Below are 14956 nucleotides of genomic sequence, written 5' to 3' on the forward strand. Positions count from 1 at the left end.
TGACCTCAGTTTAGCTTCTCATTTCTCCCTGAACTCTGCCAGCCCTGACCTTAATCTGTTTTCCATCTCTGCCCTGACACTGGCTGTTCTGACTGTAGCCTGCGACACCTCAGCGGCTGCCTGTTGGGGCCTAGTCCATGTCTGCACGAACAGAGCTGCACCAATCTGACGGTGGTCCTAGGATTTACCTTCCTGAAATGTGACAATGGCTCATAATTTTTGCGATTATGGAGACGATGGCTCAGAATCTGGGAAGAGGGAGGCAACAGTATCTGGACAACAGTACAACAATGACTTATTATAATCTGGTGACAGGGAGATGATGGCTTGAAATCTGGGGACAAGGAGGTGACAGCAGCTCACAATCAGAAGATAGGGAAATAATAATGGGTTATAATCTGGAAATGCGTTACCTTTCCAGTATTTGCTCAGCCTTCAAACCAGTGTAAACGTCTGCCTATAGAAGGGGACCACATATTAACTCTACCTCTCAGCTGTATGATTTAGACTGGGCACGTGCAACATGCCTACACAATTAAAGGGTCTCCCAGGGATGGGGAGGAGAGGCTGGAGCAGAAAATAAAAGTAACATAAAATAAAATAAACGTGCAATATTACTGTTGTAAATAATGTAAGCAAAATCAGTACAATACACATGTACATAACACATTTAGATTCTTATTCTCTATAGCAGTGATGGCGAACTCCAGTCTTCGAGTGCCACAAACAGGTCAGGTTTTCAGGATATCTACAATGAATATGCATGAGAAAGATCTGCATCCAGTGCATGCTCGAATAGTGCCTGCAAATCTTTCTTGTGCATATAAATCAACTAGGAAAAATTCACCTGATTTCTGTCACGCAGTGTGAGCTTATAAACAACTCTGAACCTGCACAGGAGACATTTTGCTTGTTGTTGTGGGCAAACTGACGTCAAAGAAGCCCAGAGCTGTGCCGCCAAAGATTGGGCAGCAGATATGCAAAGAGCGAAAACCCCCCAAAGCTCTCCTTGAGTAGCTCAGTACAGTTCTAAACCCTGACAAACCTTTACTGTATGAGGAAGGCGCTTATTATCTAGGGAAAAAATATGCAAACCTCCTGCATATCGGCTCAATAAAATAACAGGTTACAATAGGGAGCTGTGTAGAGTACGGATGCAATTCGAGAGAGGGTAAGAAAGTATGCTTCCACAATATTTCCCTCAAAGCTTTCATGATCATCATCATCATTGTTTATTTATATCGCACCTTTCCTGGCAGAGAGATCAGTGCATGTTACAAAGTTATGCTCACAGTGGTTGCAGCATGTTAGAGTTAGTTAAATTTATCTAGGAGATCAACATGGTATAGTTTTAGAGGGATTGCTTTCATGTGTAGGTGTTTTAGATTTGAACATTGAACTTCCATCACTGATTAATATTTGTATTTATCTGGCCATAAATAGTCACCCATTCTTGGCTGTTTGTGCTATGGAGTTTTGCCAAAACACAATACAAGCAAAAACTCATAGCGTCACGCTGAAAAGGGATGTGAGCCCTTGGGCCACTGCTAGGTTAGCACAAACAAGGACCAGGCCCTAGCAGGCAGCAGCTGACACACCACGAGGCAAGGTTTTCTGCCTGGCTGGCTCTCTCCCCCTTGCACTGAGTCCGCAGGTTCTGGTGGCTGGCAGGACTTCTCTGGTGGGGTTGCAAGGATCAATGAGTCAGTCAGGACCGAGGCAGGCTGAGATCAGGGCCAGTGGAGATTAGACAGTGTTGAGAACAGGCAAGGGTCAAGGCTGGCAGAGAACTAGCAAGATCGGTGTCCAGGCAGAGGTCAAGGTAGGCAGAGAACAAGCAAGTTCAGAAGACAGTTCGGGTCAGCAACAGAACAGTCGGAGTAAAGGCTGACTGGAAGGCAGGGCAAGGCAAAACAGGGCAAGAGAAAAAGGCAAGGCTGGACAAGTCAGGACCCCACGGCAAGGCAAAACTGTGACAACAGCAATGCAGCACTGGCAACTAGTGCAGTAGGACTTGTTGCTGAGGTGCCGGCTGGTTGCAAAGGATTTCCTTATACATCTAGACCGTATGTGGTGTCGTCAGCCTGTGCTCCAGGAAGTTCCACCTGCAGGGCCTATCAGAGGAGCTCCAGGTTGCAGGAAGTACCAAACACGGTCGTTGGATGCAGCACGGAGTGGGACACTCTGCCGGAAGTGCTTGGAGGCAAGGGGTATTACACATAGGGCCCTCTCAGTCTCCCATGTCCACCTTGGCTATATGCTGTTGTAACAATCAATCTTTGGAACATTTGAGCCACATTATAAGAACATCTTTACAAGAAGGGGTCTTCCCATCCGAGCTTAGGCAGGCATAGATTTGTCCAGCTTTTAAAAGGCCCTCCCTATCAGTGGATGAGACATTAAATTTCAGGCGAGTTTCAGATCTCCCCTTTTAGGAGAAAATTATTGAAAAATAAATCATTAAATATAAATCATTAAATAGCACAAAAATAAATCATTAAATAGCACAAATCATTAAATAGCACAAACTCTTATTCAATAACTGGACCAAATACAGTTCAACAAACCATAAATTGACACTCATCAATACCTGCTGAGCTTTTATCATACCATTGTCGTATTTATGCATCTGCTTATTTATGTACCGTTTCATAGTGATGTATCGCCACAGTTACTCACATATTCTTATTTACTCACTATGCTACTCTATTACATAATAGGCCAAAATGTAAATATTGCTCTGTACAATTTCTCCCCTTTTCCAGTTCCAAGTTGATTTCCCTGATTTATTGTAACTTTCTCACATCCTTTATCTGATTCACTGTATTTAAAGTTCAAGGTTCTTATTGAGAACATTGTTTTACGTTATGTTATGCTTAAACACTCTGTTAATTGTAAACCGGGTTGATGTGATGCCTATCATGAAACTCGGTATAACAAAAACAATAAATAAATAAATAAATAAAATAAATAAAAACTATTTATAGATCCACCATCCTCACCATGAAAAAATATTTCCTGACATTGTTCCTGAGTCTACCCACTTGGAGCTCCATATTATGACCCCTGGTTCTACAAACTAGGGATGTGCATTCATTTGCAATGAAATAGGAAATAAAGACGATATTGTTGCTTTTCAGGGGGCTAACAAAACGATAGGAAAACCCACGAAATTTCGTGTGGTTTTCTTATCATTTTTTTGGGTGGGGAGAAAGGGCACATTAAAAAACAAACAAACCCCAAACCCACCCCAACCCTTCAAATTTAATTAATTGCACCCCCCCAAGACCTGCCGAAAGTCCCTGGTGGTCCATTGCTCCTACCATGTGACAGAGGCCAGCCAATGGCACCGATAGCCCCTGTCACATGGTAAGGGCAAAGAGCCATGGTGCCATTTTCATTACTGGCAGCCAACGGCCCGAGAGTGGGAGATTGCTCCAGGGACCCCCGCTGGACCACCAGGGACTTTCGGCAAGTTTTGGGGGGTTGGGAGGGTGGGTTTAATTAATTAAATTTGAAGGGTTGGGGTGGGTTTCGGGGCAGCTGAAAAAAATCGGCCCGAACCACGGGAAAACGAAATTTTCTGCAGTGGGCCGATAACAAAGGCCGAACCGAAAGGTTCAGCCGAATCACATCTCTACTACAAACTCCTTTCCATTGAAAAAGCTTTGCTTCTTTTGCATTAATACCTTACAGGTATTTACATGTCTATATCCTATTCCCCCCACCCCAGTTTTGATTCTCTTCTAAGTTATAGATATTAAGGTCCTTTACTCTCATCTTATAGAACTTTTGGTACAAACTGCTACACCATTTTCTCTGGACTGTCTCTAGTCTCTCTATTTGCTTTCTGAGATACAGCGTTCCAGAACTAAATATAGTATTGTTGGTGAGGTCTCGCCAATGACTTATAAGAGACATCACCTCTTTTTCAAACTCCTTATGCTTCTCCCTATGCACTTGAGCATCCTCTTAGCTCTGGTCATTGCCTTATCACACAGTTTCACTACCTTGAAATTATCTGACATTATCACCCTCATGTCTCTCTCCTGGTCGGTGCACATCAGCTCTTTGCCAACTACTGCACACTGCTCCCGTTGATTTCTACACCTCAAGTGCGTATGACTTTACACTTTTTGGAATTAAATCTGAACTGGCATATACTTGACCACCCATCAAGATTTCTTAGATCCCTTTCCTTCTCATTTTCTCTATTCCCTCAAAGATATCCACTCTGTTGTATATCTTTGTGTTACCTACAAAGAGGCAAACCTTTCCCTTTTTCTCCTCCGCCATATCGTTCACAAAGATATTGAACAGAACCAGTCCCAGGACCAATCCTTGCGACACTCCACGAATTTAACTCACCTTGAGCTACCAATGGAAAGGCGAGAGCTACATACACAGAGTACAGGGCGCTATAGTCCAAGAAGTATAAAATGTATGGCTGCCCTTTCTAGGAGACCAAACTGATCTGTGGCCACTCTTTCAAAAGAGGGTTCCTATAATGGGAAGAGGAAGATATAGATTAGGGGCTGCATGAGTTGAACATGCTTCCATCCATTATTTCTCTTTTCAAGTATGGCATTTCAGCACGTCATAGAAGAATTTTCATTAAGCTGCAGAAACATAGATTTTGTCAGAAGAAAATTTGGTCCAGCTACTCTGCCCATTTGTAACTACCTACTGTGCTGTCACAGCTCTTACGTAATCTGTGGTGTTCTCCCTCCCTCCGCCACTAAGGTGCCTTTGTGTCTATTCTAGAAATTGCATAAAAAAGGGACCTGCCAAACTCTGCACCTGCTTTTTTTGTATGGATGCTTTTTTCCAGGTAGATTTACCTGCATACTTTACAAATTTACAGCTATGTGCACACTTGCAAACCCTTCCCCACCCTGTCTCCAGGAAAGCCTCCTTTCGTGGCAGGTGGACTTTCATACATAGCACTGATATGTGCAAACTATTGTCCACAGGTAGGGTGGGCCATTTCAAAGGGATTTGAAAATTTCCCTCTTAGTGTGTGCTAAATGGTTTTAGAGAGCGTTAAAAAAACATTTAATGTGCATTCAAAAGGGGAAGGCGAAATGAAAATAACAAACAAAAATGAAATGGAAAAAAAAATCCACCAACAAAATGAAAAAAACCAAACAAACCAAAAAACAACTCTGCACACCCCTATTGAGCTTACGTGTTCCCATACTTTATTTATTTAAAAGATTTATTACTTGCCACACTCTACAAAGAACAAAACGAGGAATAATAATAATACATTTATAAAATTTCAAAACACAAAATAAATAGGGCACTATCATCAACTACATACGGGCCGATACAGAAAACGTCGCGGGAGAGCTGGCGAGCGCCCGCTCTCCCAATGCGTGCCCAGGCCACTCTCCTGGGCGCGCATGTATACCCCTTACTGTATAAGGGGTAAAAATAGCGTGATAGTAAGAATCATAACACAAAAAGGAGCTGTTGATGTCGTTCAACATTCACCCTGCATCATGATGTATTATTCCTTTTGTGTACCGTTGAAAACCATAATAAAGATTTGATCATAAAAACCTAGAAAGAGAGAATAAGAGCCTGACTAATATTTAAAATCAATACAATATTCTTGAGAAGAAAATTGTTCTGTCAGGCCAAATCCCTCCTGGAAAAGTTGACTTGAGTGCTTTTTTTAAACAGCGATGTGCCTTGACATCAAGCAAAGGGATTCTGGGAGAGGGATCCAGACTATTGGGGCTGCAACAGAGAAGGCTTGATTACACGTTTCACTTTAATATGCGAGCTTTGGAGAGGGCACTTCCAGCAGTCCTTGATTAACAGATCTATGTGATAGTAACATGGTAATGTCTGCCGAAAAAGACCAAAATGGTCCATCTAGTCTGCCCAGCAAGCTTACCAAGGTAGTAACTGCCGCTCCGTACAGGTTACCCCCCTGTTTCTCTTAAGGGTAGTAACTGCCGCTCCGTGCAGGTTACCCCCATGTTTCTCTTAAGGGTAGTAACTGCTGCTCCGTGCTGGTTTAGCTTTTTTTATTTATTCCCATTCTCTAGCCTTTTAGGGATCCACAGTGTTTATCCCATGCCCCTTTGAAATCCTTCACAGTTTAGTCTTCAGCATTTCCTCCGGAAGGGCAGCTTCTAAATACGCAAAATAGTTAATCCATACTGGAGTTCCTGTATTCTTGTGTTAATGTATTCTGCCTTGAGGCGACTGTTTTAATGTATTTCCGCCCTGGAGGCGACTGTTCAGTTCCTTGTAAACCGGTGCAATATGTATTCTTTACAGGAACATCGGTATATAAAAATTAAAAATAAATAAAGAAATAAATATATCAATTGATGGATTGACATTGATATTTTAAATTTGACCCGGTATGGGACAGGCAATCAATGCAAGGCCAAGAGTACCAGTGATACGTTGCCGGACCAGGGTGCCGGTTAAGATGCGCTTGGCACAGTTTCACCCTGTTTGCAGAGCTCCCAATTTGCTGGCTGCAAATTGAAGGAAAAGAGAATTACAGTAATCCATTGTAGGTAAGATTAAGGCATGAAGAATGGTATGAAAATCGGAGAAATCAAGCAGTGATCATAACCTCTGTAGCATTCACAAATGACAAATGATGAGGGTAAGAGGTGGCAACTCTGGTGTAGTCACCCTCTACGGCGGCCCAAAGGAAGGCCATCTGCCAACGGATGTACCATGCCTCCAACGAAGACAGGGGTGCCCATACACATCAGATTCAAACCCAAGCGATTCTGGTGAGGGTGGTAATCATTGCCTGCACGGGTAGCCAGAGGACGATACCCTATACAGGCGAAGGAAGAGGATCGACTTCACAGATGGCCTCCAAGAAGCAGGACTCGTCTGGCAGGAGATAGGAGCCTTCAAACTCTGAATAGCCACAGCTTGTGCAGGGATTCCACAGTAAATGGATGTGGTGACACCTTACTCCTGATAATGGGAATCTAGCACGCAGTGGCAGGATACCTCGTCAGGTGGGGGACCTAGTACACCTTGGTCACCAAAAGCAATAGGGAATCCAGGCTTCCCCCATCTGCCTACACAGGCTTTGCCTAGTATAAGATGTTTCCCTCTTCCCAGAGATGAAGAGACTACCATATACAACGAAGACCACTCAGAGGCGAAGTTTGAATGGGATCATAATACACTCAGGACCTCGATGGTCCACAGAGACTGTGGGACGCTTACCTGGTTTGTCCACCCATTAGGAAGCTAATGCCCATGGACGTACATGAGACTTGCTTTCAGGAAGGGTGCTCCTTCCTCCACCCAATGCGCTCCTGCTAGCATCCAACATTGGGGAAGTTGAAGGGCATATCAACATACCTGAACCTACCGATCCAGAAGCATAGCGTAAGGGGGTTTTCCAGTAAGTACCCTGCCTGAAGGACTATCATGGTAATTGCGCCAAGCACACAAGGTGGCATGGAGAACATAGATCAAACCTTCTCTGCTACCCAGGAAGTGGGTAGAAGATTTTCTTCCTCATGCCAAGCAAGAAGGGCGACTGCATTGAAAGGGCATGTCAGCACCATCGCAGCCTATCGTCTCCTCAGGATGACTCCCTGGTGTCATACCTAGCGTTGAACTCCAGATTGCCGAAGGATCCCTCGGCTACGCCAGCACTCAAGGAGAGTGGTCCCGTGAAACTCTAGCTTGAGCCTGACTCAACCCAGGTTTCTGCTATATGCATCGTCGGACACCTATCACCAGGGACATTGTGCCGGGGAGAAGTCTGCCTGGGTCGCCCTCAGTTCAGGAAAGAGAGTCAGTGAGCGATGGGTGCTTATCCATTGCTTTATCGTATCTTGAATCTCGCAGCGACAGAGCAGCACTATGAACAAGCCCTCTCCTTCCTGGGGTTATCTCGGCTCTCCATCTTACTCAGGCGATAACTGTGCCAACCATCTCCCAGAGCCGCTTAAGGCAGATGCAGAAGGTGACTTCACACGTTGGATCCCAAATATGCCCAACCTACTATGACCGCTGCATACACTCAAAGTCTAGCACTTCCAACTGGGGTGTCCTTCAAGATGAAGTGCCTGGGCTCTGGGTCCTAGTGCATCCTGTCTTGCTCCAGCAAACAAAGCATTCTGATGCTACGCTGAGGCTACCAAGACAGAGCAATTGTGGCATCCATCACACTTCGAGGGATGCGTTCACCATGGACATTTGCGAGCCGCCATGTGACCGTTGTTGCATGCCTTACACATTACATCGCTGCTGGTCAGCAGGTGGCCACAGAGGGTAAAGAGTATTGACCCATCCTCTGTCAAGGACAAGTGAGAGACTGTCCCCGACTATGGATCAGGTTGATCGCATCATTGGAAACTGGAAGAGGCGGTACACTATCCCCAGGGGGCGCTGACACTCCAACCTTCCAGCTTGGGACTCTCCAAAACCATGGCATCTTGCTTATCTGGAGAAAAGAGCAAGTTTGCTTACCGTAAACGGTGTTTTCCGTGGAAAGCAGGATGAATTAGCCATGTAAATCCCACCCACCTCCCTGGACAGTCTCCTTTCGGACTCCATCCAGAGCTTGAATAACAGATTTAAGGCAGGATGGGAGTCACATGGGAGATACTCCCACAGGGAGTACAAAACTTGGCAGGGGACAGAGACGAGCAAGATTGCTTACTGTAAACAGTGTTTTCCGTGGATAGCAGGATGAATTAGCCATGACTTTGGGAACGTCCTCCGGTCCTCTAGGTGGCGGAGCTTTCTCAAAGCACAGCTCGTCTCTGTCCCCTGCCAAGCTTTGTAATAATGTAAACAGTTAGCAAAACTAGTTTGGCTACTGCCCAAAAACCTGGCCACCTAGATTTTGCTGGCCCTGCTGGAGGTACCCTCTAATCATCAACCCACTGGGAGTTGGACTGACATAATCCACTGTCGTACATTAGTTTGCAGATTTCATGGGTCCCTAATTCAAAAGTTTGTCATTCAAACTAATTGGTTTTACTGTACAGAATGGTGGGGGGAGGGAGCAAAATTAAACTATTGTTCTAAGGTGGGCATTCCTACAGGAATAAGAGTGTTTCACAGAATACCAAGAAAGAGATTAATGATCACCTTGTTAGTGGCTACTTAGTACTTTCTGCAATTCTCAAAGTACAGTAAGGTAGAAATAAGTATGCTTAACTGCTGATCAAAGGCATATTTGATATTGCAAATGGGAAATTCTCAGGGACTATTTTACCTTTGTAAAATCATTTCAAATACATTTCTTTTTGCAGTTCTTTGAAGCTCAAGAGTGTGAAAGAATAAACTACTTTAGAAACACAGTATGGACTCATCTGAATCAACTTTCTCAACAATGTGTCTCTAGTGATTGGGTAAGAATTGTACCTGTGTATGTCTACTGATGGGGTGAAAGCCCCAACCACATGTATTGAAGCATAGTGTATGAGCTTCAGTCATGGTTGTGTACCCCAACCATGGATCTCTACTGATGGAATAAGAGTTTCTAGTGATGGGATTGAATCTCAACTATGCGTTTCTAATGAAGAGCTAGGAACCTCAATCTTAGGACAACAGATCTCTAGAACAGGATATGAGCAAACATTTTCTCTAGCATCACTGCAGAAATAACTCCAATATCCTGTAGTTCAGTTTATCCATTATAGTGGTAACATATTCAGTAGTGTAGGAGTGCTGCTGAATTTCTCCAGCTATCTTAAAGTTAGCTGGATAGGTCTGGTCACCCCTTATCTGGTCAGAAAGCCTAACTTGAGTACTAAAGGGGTCTAAAAAAAAAGGGCCAATAGCAAAGGGGATAATGGGCAGCCTTGTCTGGTTCCATGGCCAATTGCAAAGTAGTCCCCATATCCACCATTTACCTTTACCCTGGCTTCTGGAGAATTACATAGTTTTTCAACTCAACGCAGAAAGAAAGAATCAAACTGCATTTTCCATAGAGTTTTAAATAAAAAGGACCAGTGCACCATTTCGAATGCCTTTTCGGCTTCAATAGACAGTAACGCTGTCAGTATTTTCTCCTTACAGGTCCACTATAACAAATCAACAGTCTTTCACACATTATCTGCTGCCGAGCTGTGTGGAATAAAGCCCACTTGATCATAGTGCAGTAATATCTTATTAAAGAGCTCCGCCAGAACTTTGGCTAGGATTTTGAGGTCCAGATTAATTAAAGAAATCGGATGGTACGAGCCACAGATGATAGGATCTCTGCCAGGCTTCATAAGGACAGAGATGCCTGCCACATTAGTTAGCTGCGAGTGATCCTCTAACTCTCAAAGAAATGAACATGTTTCTCAAAAGTAGAGATGTGAATCGGAAACGGAATCGGTTCCGGTTTCGGATTTGTGGACCATCGGGAAATTATTTTTCTCGCGGTCCAATTGTTTGTTTTTTTTTATCGGCTGTGCCGAGCCAATTACCCCAAAACACAGCCAGACCCTTTAAAATTAGTTCTTTAGTATCCCCCCACCCTCCGGACCCCTCCAACCCCCCTCCCAAAAATTTTTTTAAGTACCTGGTGGTCCAGTGGGGGTCCCGGGAGCATTCTTCCGCTCTCGGGCCATCGGCTGCCAGTAAACAAAATGGCGCCAATGGCCCTTTGCCCTTAGCATGTGACAGGGTATATGTGCCATTGGCCGGCCCCTGTCACATGGTAGGAGCAATGGACGGCCGGCGCCATCTTTAAAAATGGTGGGTCTGTAAGGGGACCCATTAGGGGAGGAGAAAAAAGTGTAAATTCGGGAGCATGGATGTCTTTGTCTCCAAATATCTGATACAAATTTGTTCAGATTAGTTAAATCACAAGCAGATTGTGATAAATTGCAGGAAGACCTTGTGAGACTGGAAAATTGGGCATCCAAATGGCAGATGAAATTTAATGTGGAGAAGTGCAAGGTGATGCATATAGGGAAAAATAACCCATGCTATAGTTACACAATGTTAGGTTCCATATTAGGAACTACCACCCAAGAAAGAGATCTAAGCTTCATAGTGGATAACACATTGAAATCGTCAGTTCAGTGTGCTGCGGCAGTCAAAAAAGCAAACTGAATGTTGGGAATTATTAGAAAGGGAATGGTGAATAAAACGGAAAATGTCATAATGCCTCTGTATCGCTCCATGGTGAGACCGCACCTTGAATACTGTGTACAATTCTGGTCGCAGCATCTCAAAAAAGATATAATTGCGATGGAGAAGGTACAGAGAAGGGCTACCAAAATGATAAAGGGAAAGGAACAGCTCCCCTATGAGGAAAGACTAAAGAGGTTAGGACTTTTCAGCTTGGAGAAGAGACGGCTGAGGGGGGATATGATAGAGGTGTTTAAAATCATGAGAGGTCTAGAACAGGTTAATGTGAATCGGTTATTTACGCTTTCGGATAATAGAAAGACTAGGGGGCACTCCTTGAAGTTAGCATGTGGCACATTTATTTATTTATTTAAACATTTTTCTATACAGTCATTCAGTGGGTACCGTCACAATGGTTTACATTAAGGCACATAAAAATGATGCTTAAAGTATATTAATTTACACAGGTGCCATTAAGGATCGGTAACATAGTTTATAAACAATATTAATTGGTAAGTGTAATGAATCATGTCCCTTTCTCATTGTATCGGTTTAGGATACGAGATTAGCTTTATCATTGTACTTTTATCCTTTATTGATGAGCTACAAATGAAACTTTAATTAACAAATATCATTATAATAATCACATATTGATTTTGGTTATGTGTTTGTTGTTCAATTGTTTGTACCTGCATTCCCCTGGGTACTATTCTGCTTTCTCTTTTTGATAAGCTTGTTTAAAGAGCCAGGCTTTTACATTTTTTCTAAAGCTGCTGTTGTTACTTTGTAATCTTAACTCCAAGGGCATGGTGTTCTTTTTCACTCAACGCACAATTAAACTCTGGAATTTGTTGCCAGAGGATGTGGTTAGTGCAGTTAGTGTAGCTGTGTTTAAAAAAGGATTGGATAAGTTCTTGGAGGAGAAGTTCATTACCTGCTATTAATTAAGTTGACTTAGAAATTAGCCACTGCTATTATTAGCAACAGTAACATGGGATAGACTTAGTTTTTGGGTACTTGCCAGGTTTTTATGGCCTGGATTGGCCACTGTTGGAAACAGGATGCTGGGCTTGATGGACCCTTGGTCTGACCCAGTATGGCATGTTCTTATGTTCTTAATATCCATAATGCTCCATTGAGAAATCACAGAACAGAGCAGTTTCCTTGCCCCCCTGTAGCTGCTTGCAAGTCTGGTGTGAGTTATCTATCGCTGGACTTTTGTTAAGATTAAAAAAAACCCCTGTAACCCAACAGCTCATCCATATGAGAGAGTAATACAATATCCAGCATTTTGTAAAAGGAAACCTGATCTGAATTAGGGGAATATAAGTTTACTAAAGCCAAGGTATCACTACCCACTCTGATTTTTACTAAAAGATATCTACCACCCGGATCTGAAAATTGAAAAATTACTTCATTGGTAAGGGAATTAGAAATTAGGATAGCCACATCAAAGTATTTAGTACCCATAGTGCTAGCTGCAAAGAATTGATGGGGATAATCTTTATGAGAGAGGAGACATTCATGTTTTTTTCATAAATGGGTCTCTTCAAGGAAAGCAATAGCTGCATTATGCTATGTGAGTTCTGCAAATAAGCGTTGGCATTTCCAAAACACATTAAGACCTTTTACATTCAAGGATAAGATCCTGGCCGTCATTCTAACTTACTAATACCGAGAGGCAGAATTTCATATACTGTAACCTGGTTCCACAGGCAAGTGGACGAAGCAGCCCTTTCAAAGGAAAATAAAATGTAAGTACCCTCCCAACAAGTTCCCAAAACTCTGAGTTTGATCTACCTCAGTAGATCCACCAACTCCTGGGGGACATAAATGACCAACCAACATTGAAGTAGAGCCTAGCCCCCCCCCCCCCCCCCCCCGATCATCCAACCATAATATTGTGCAAGAAACAGCCAGCACTAAATTCCAACTTAAGGACTATAAAATTACAAAAAGAACTTTGCAACCTAATCACTGCACATTAAACTGTATGCAAAAAGAAAGAGTCCAAGGTTTTAACAATTAGACTCAAAAGTAGTCCAAATAAGCTGTAAAAAAGAGAAATCTGTGATGCCTAACATCCCTGGTCAGACACAGTTGAGCAGGAGTTCTCCTACTGCCTGTGGAATCTCCTGTCCCCTTTTCCAGCATGCTGCCATTTCGGAAAGGTATCCATCTTTGTCGCTTCAACCGCCATCTTGTGGGCAGAAAAATTAAAGGAGATATTAGCTTGCTTGAAAGCATCTACCACATCTATTATTGTTTTCACCCAAAATGTCGTACCTTTAACCACAAAGAGCAATCCAAAGGGGAAAGTCCATCTATATCAAACGTGTGCATCTCGTAGCACACGTTTTTTTTTAAGCAAAACTAGCTAGGTAGCACTATATCTCTGACCCAGTTGTCAATTTTAGAGCCAAGCGTTCTATGGGCTCTCTCAATCTTTACTTGAGAAGGATGGCTGTCGTCAGACATGGCTGTGTTTCCTTGGAAAGAAAGCATGTAGGTGCATATGTTTTTCACCACTGACATCGCGTCTTTATAGTTATCAGATTCAGGGACTCCCCGAATCCTTAAGTTGGAACACCTGGAGTGGTTCTCAATGTCCTCCAACTTCTCTGTCAGTGCTGCCATTTCAGATTGAAGAATCTTCTGCTGCGCCATGAGATTATTTTTGGCGTCAGCATGGCCTTTGACCCGTACATCCATTTCAACCACGCAGTTGCCCAGGGCTGCTAACTCCTCCTGCACCTCAGAAACTGAGTCGAGAAGATCTTTTTTTGTGCTGTTTTAAATCTGTCCTGATTTCCAGGAACCAACCTTGTAGTTCATCCCCGGTTGGCAAATTGGTGAGGTCAGAGGCTGGGAGGAGTGCTGACGCTGTGTCTATCATGGATAGGCCTTCAGGGGAGTCTGTGGTTGGTGTGCTTTCAGGCCCGGAGAGATCAGCAGCTTGTCAGCTAAACGAGAACTGCTTTAAATCGGCAATTTTACGCTTGGACACCATCCGGAGAATGCAGCTAGGAATATTATCGCTGCAGATGAGAAATATGCAGGTAGTTAATAGGAGAGTTGGCTGGAAAATGTGATCGGGGTTGCAGAGTTCTTTGTTTAAACAGCCATCTTGGTTGATCGCCGAAGAGCACCCCCATACTGGTCTGTTTTTAAAAGAGAGGATTTGGTGGGCTGCTCCAGTGGTCTAGTGCTGCCACCTGGGAGATCCAGGTTTGATCCCCACATGTAGCTCCTGCTGCTCTGCCTCTGCAATATCCCCAGCCCCTGAGAGGAATGACGTCTCTGCCACTGTGAAACAGCAACACTTGTCGGAATGCTTCAGATGACATTTGCAGCAGGTTCCGAAGGAAGCCACAGTCTGTGCCTCTCCGCTAAGAGCCATCCTTGCGACCGCTGGGTGGAGAGTTACAAGACAGTGCCAAAATCTTGGGAAGTTGCATGTGACATTAGCTCTGTTAGGATAGGTGCTATTAAAGCTGAAATGAGCAATACTGAAAAGTATCTGGGCCCAGACCTTTGGAAATGTAAACTGCTTTAACATTTGGCTTACTATTTTGGAAGAAGGTGAGGTAGGAAAATCAGTCAGTATATGCTATACTGTGGAAATTTTACAAAATGGGAAAAAGAAAGCTAATAATGCTTAAGGTTCATCCTTTTTAGTATTAACCAATATTTGTCACAACATTAAGGTGTTAATTTGTAGCTGGAATTGATTACATTAATTTCCATTGTTTAAAATTTCTTAGGCATTCTCAAGATCTATGTTGGTCATATTCTCTTCCTCTGCCACTACCATTTATTCATTCTTTCAATCATTCAGTTTCCTCCCAATTCTCCAGGGTTCCAACTCAATCAGAAC

General features: G+C 43.3%; 1 protein-coding gene across 2 annotated transcripts in view; it reads left to right on the plus strand.

Moving 5' to 3' along the window:
- Window positions 1-14956, plus strand: part of PSTPIP2 (proline-serine-threonine phosphatase interacting protein 2) — a 179472-nt gene that overhangs the window by 136088 nt on the left and 28428 nt on the right. Inside the window, exon 10 of one of the 2 annotated variants that reach the window (XM_029580844.1) lies at window positions 9267-9365. The exons of the other annotated variant lie outside the window; for it this stretch is intronic. Within the exon in view, the coding sequence (XP_029436704.1) occupies window positions 9267-9365 (99 nt within the window). The remainder of the gene's footprint in view (window positions 1-9266; window positions 9366-14956) is intronic. 2 annotated transcript variants of the gene reach the window in all.

The sequence above is a fragment of the Rhinatrema bivittatum genome, chromosome 1 (assembly GCF_901001135.1).
Source record: "Rhinatrema bivittatum chromosome 1, aRhiBiv1.1, whole genome shotgun sequence".
NCBI classification, from domain to species: Eukaryota; Metazoa; Chordata; class Amphibia; order Gymnophiona; family Rhinatrematidae; genus Rhinatrema; species Rhinatrema bivittatum.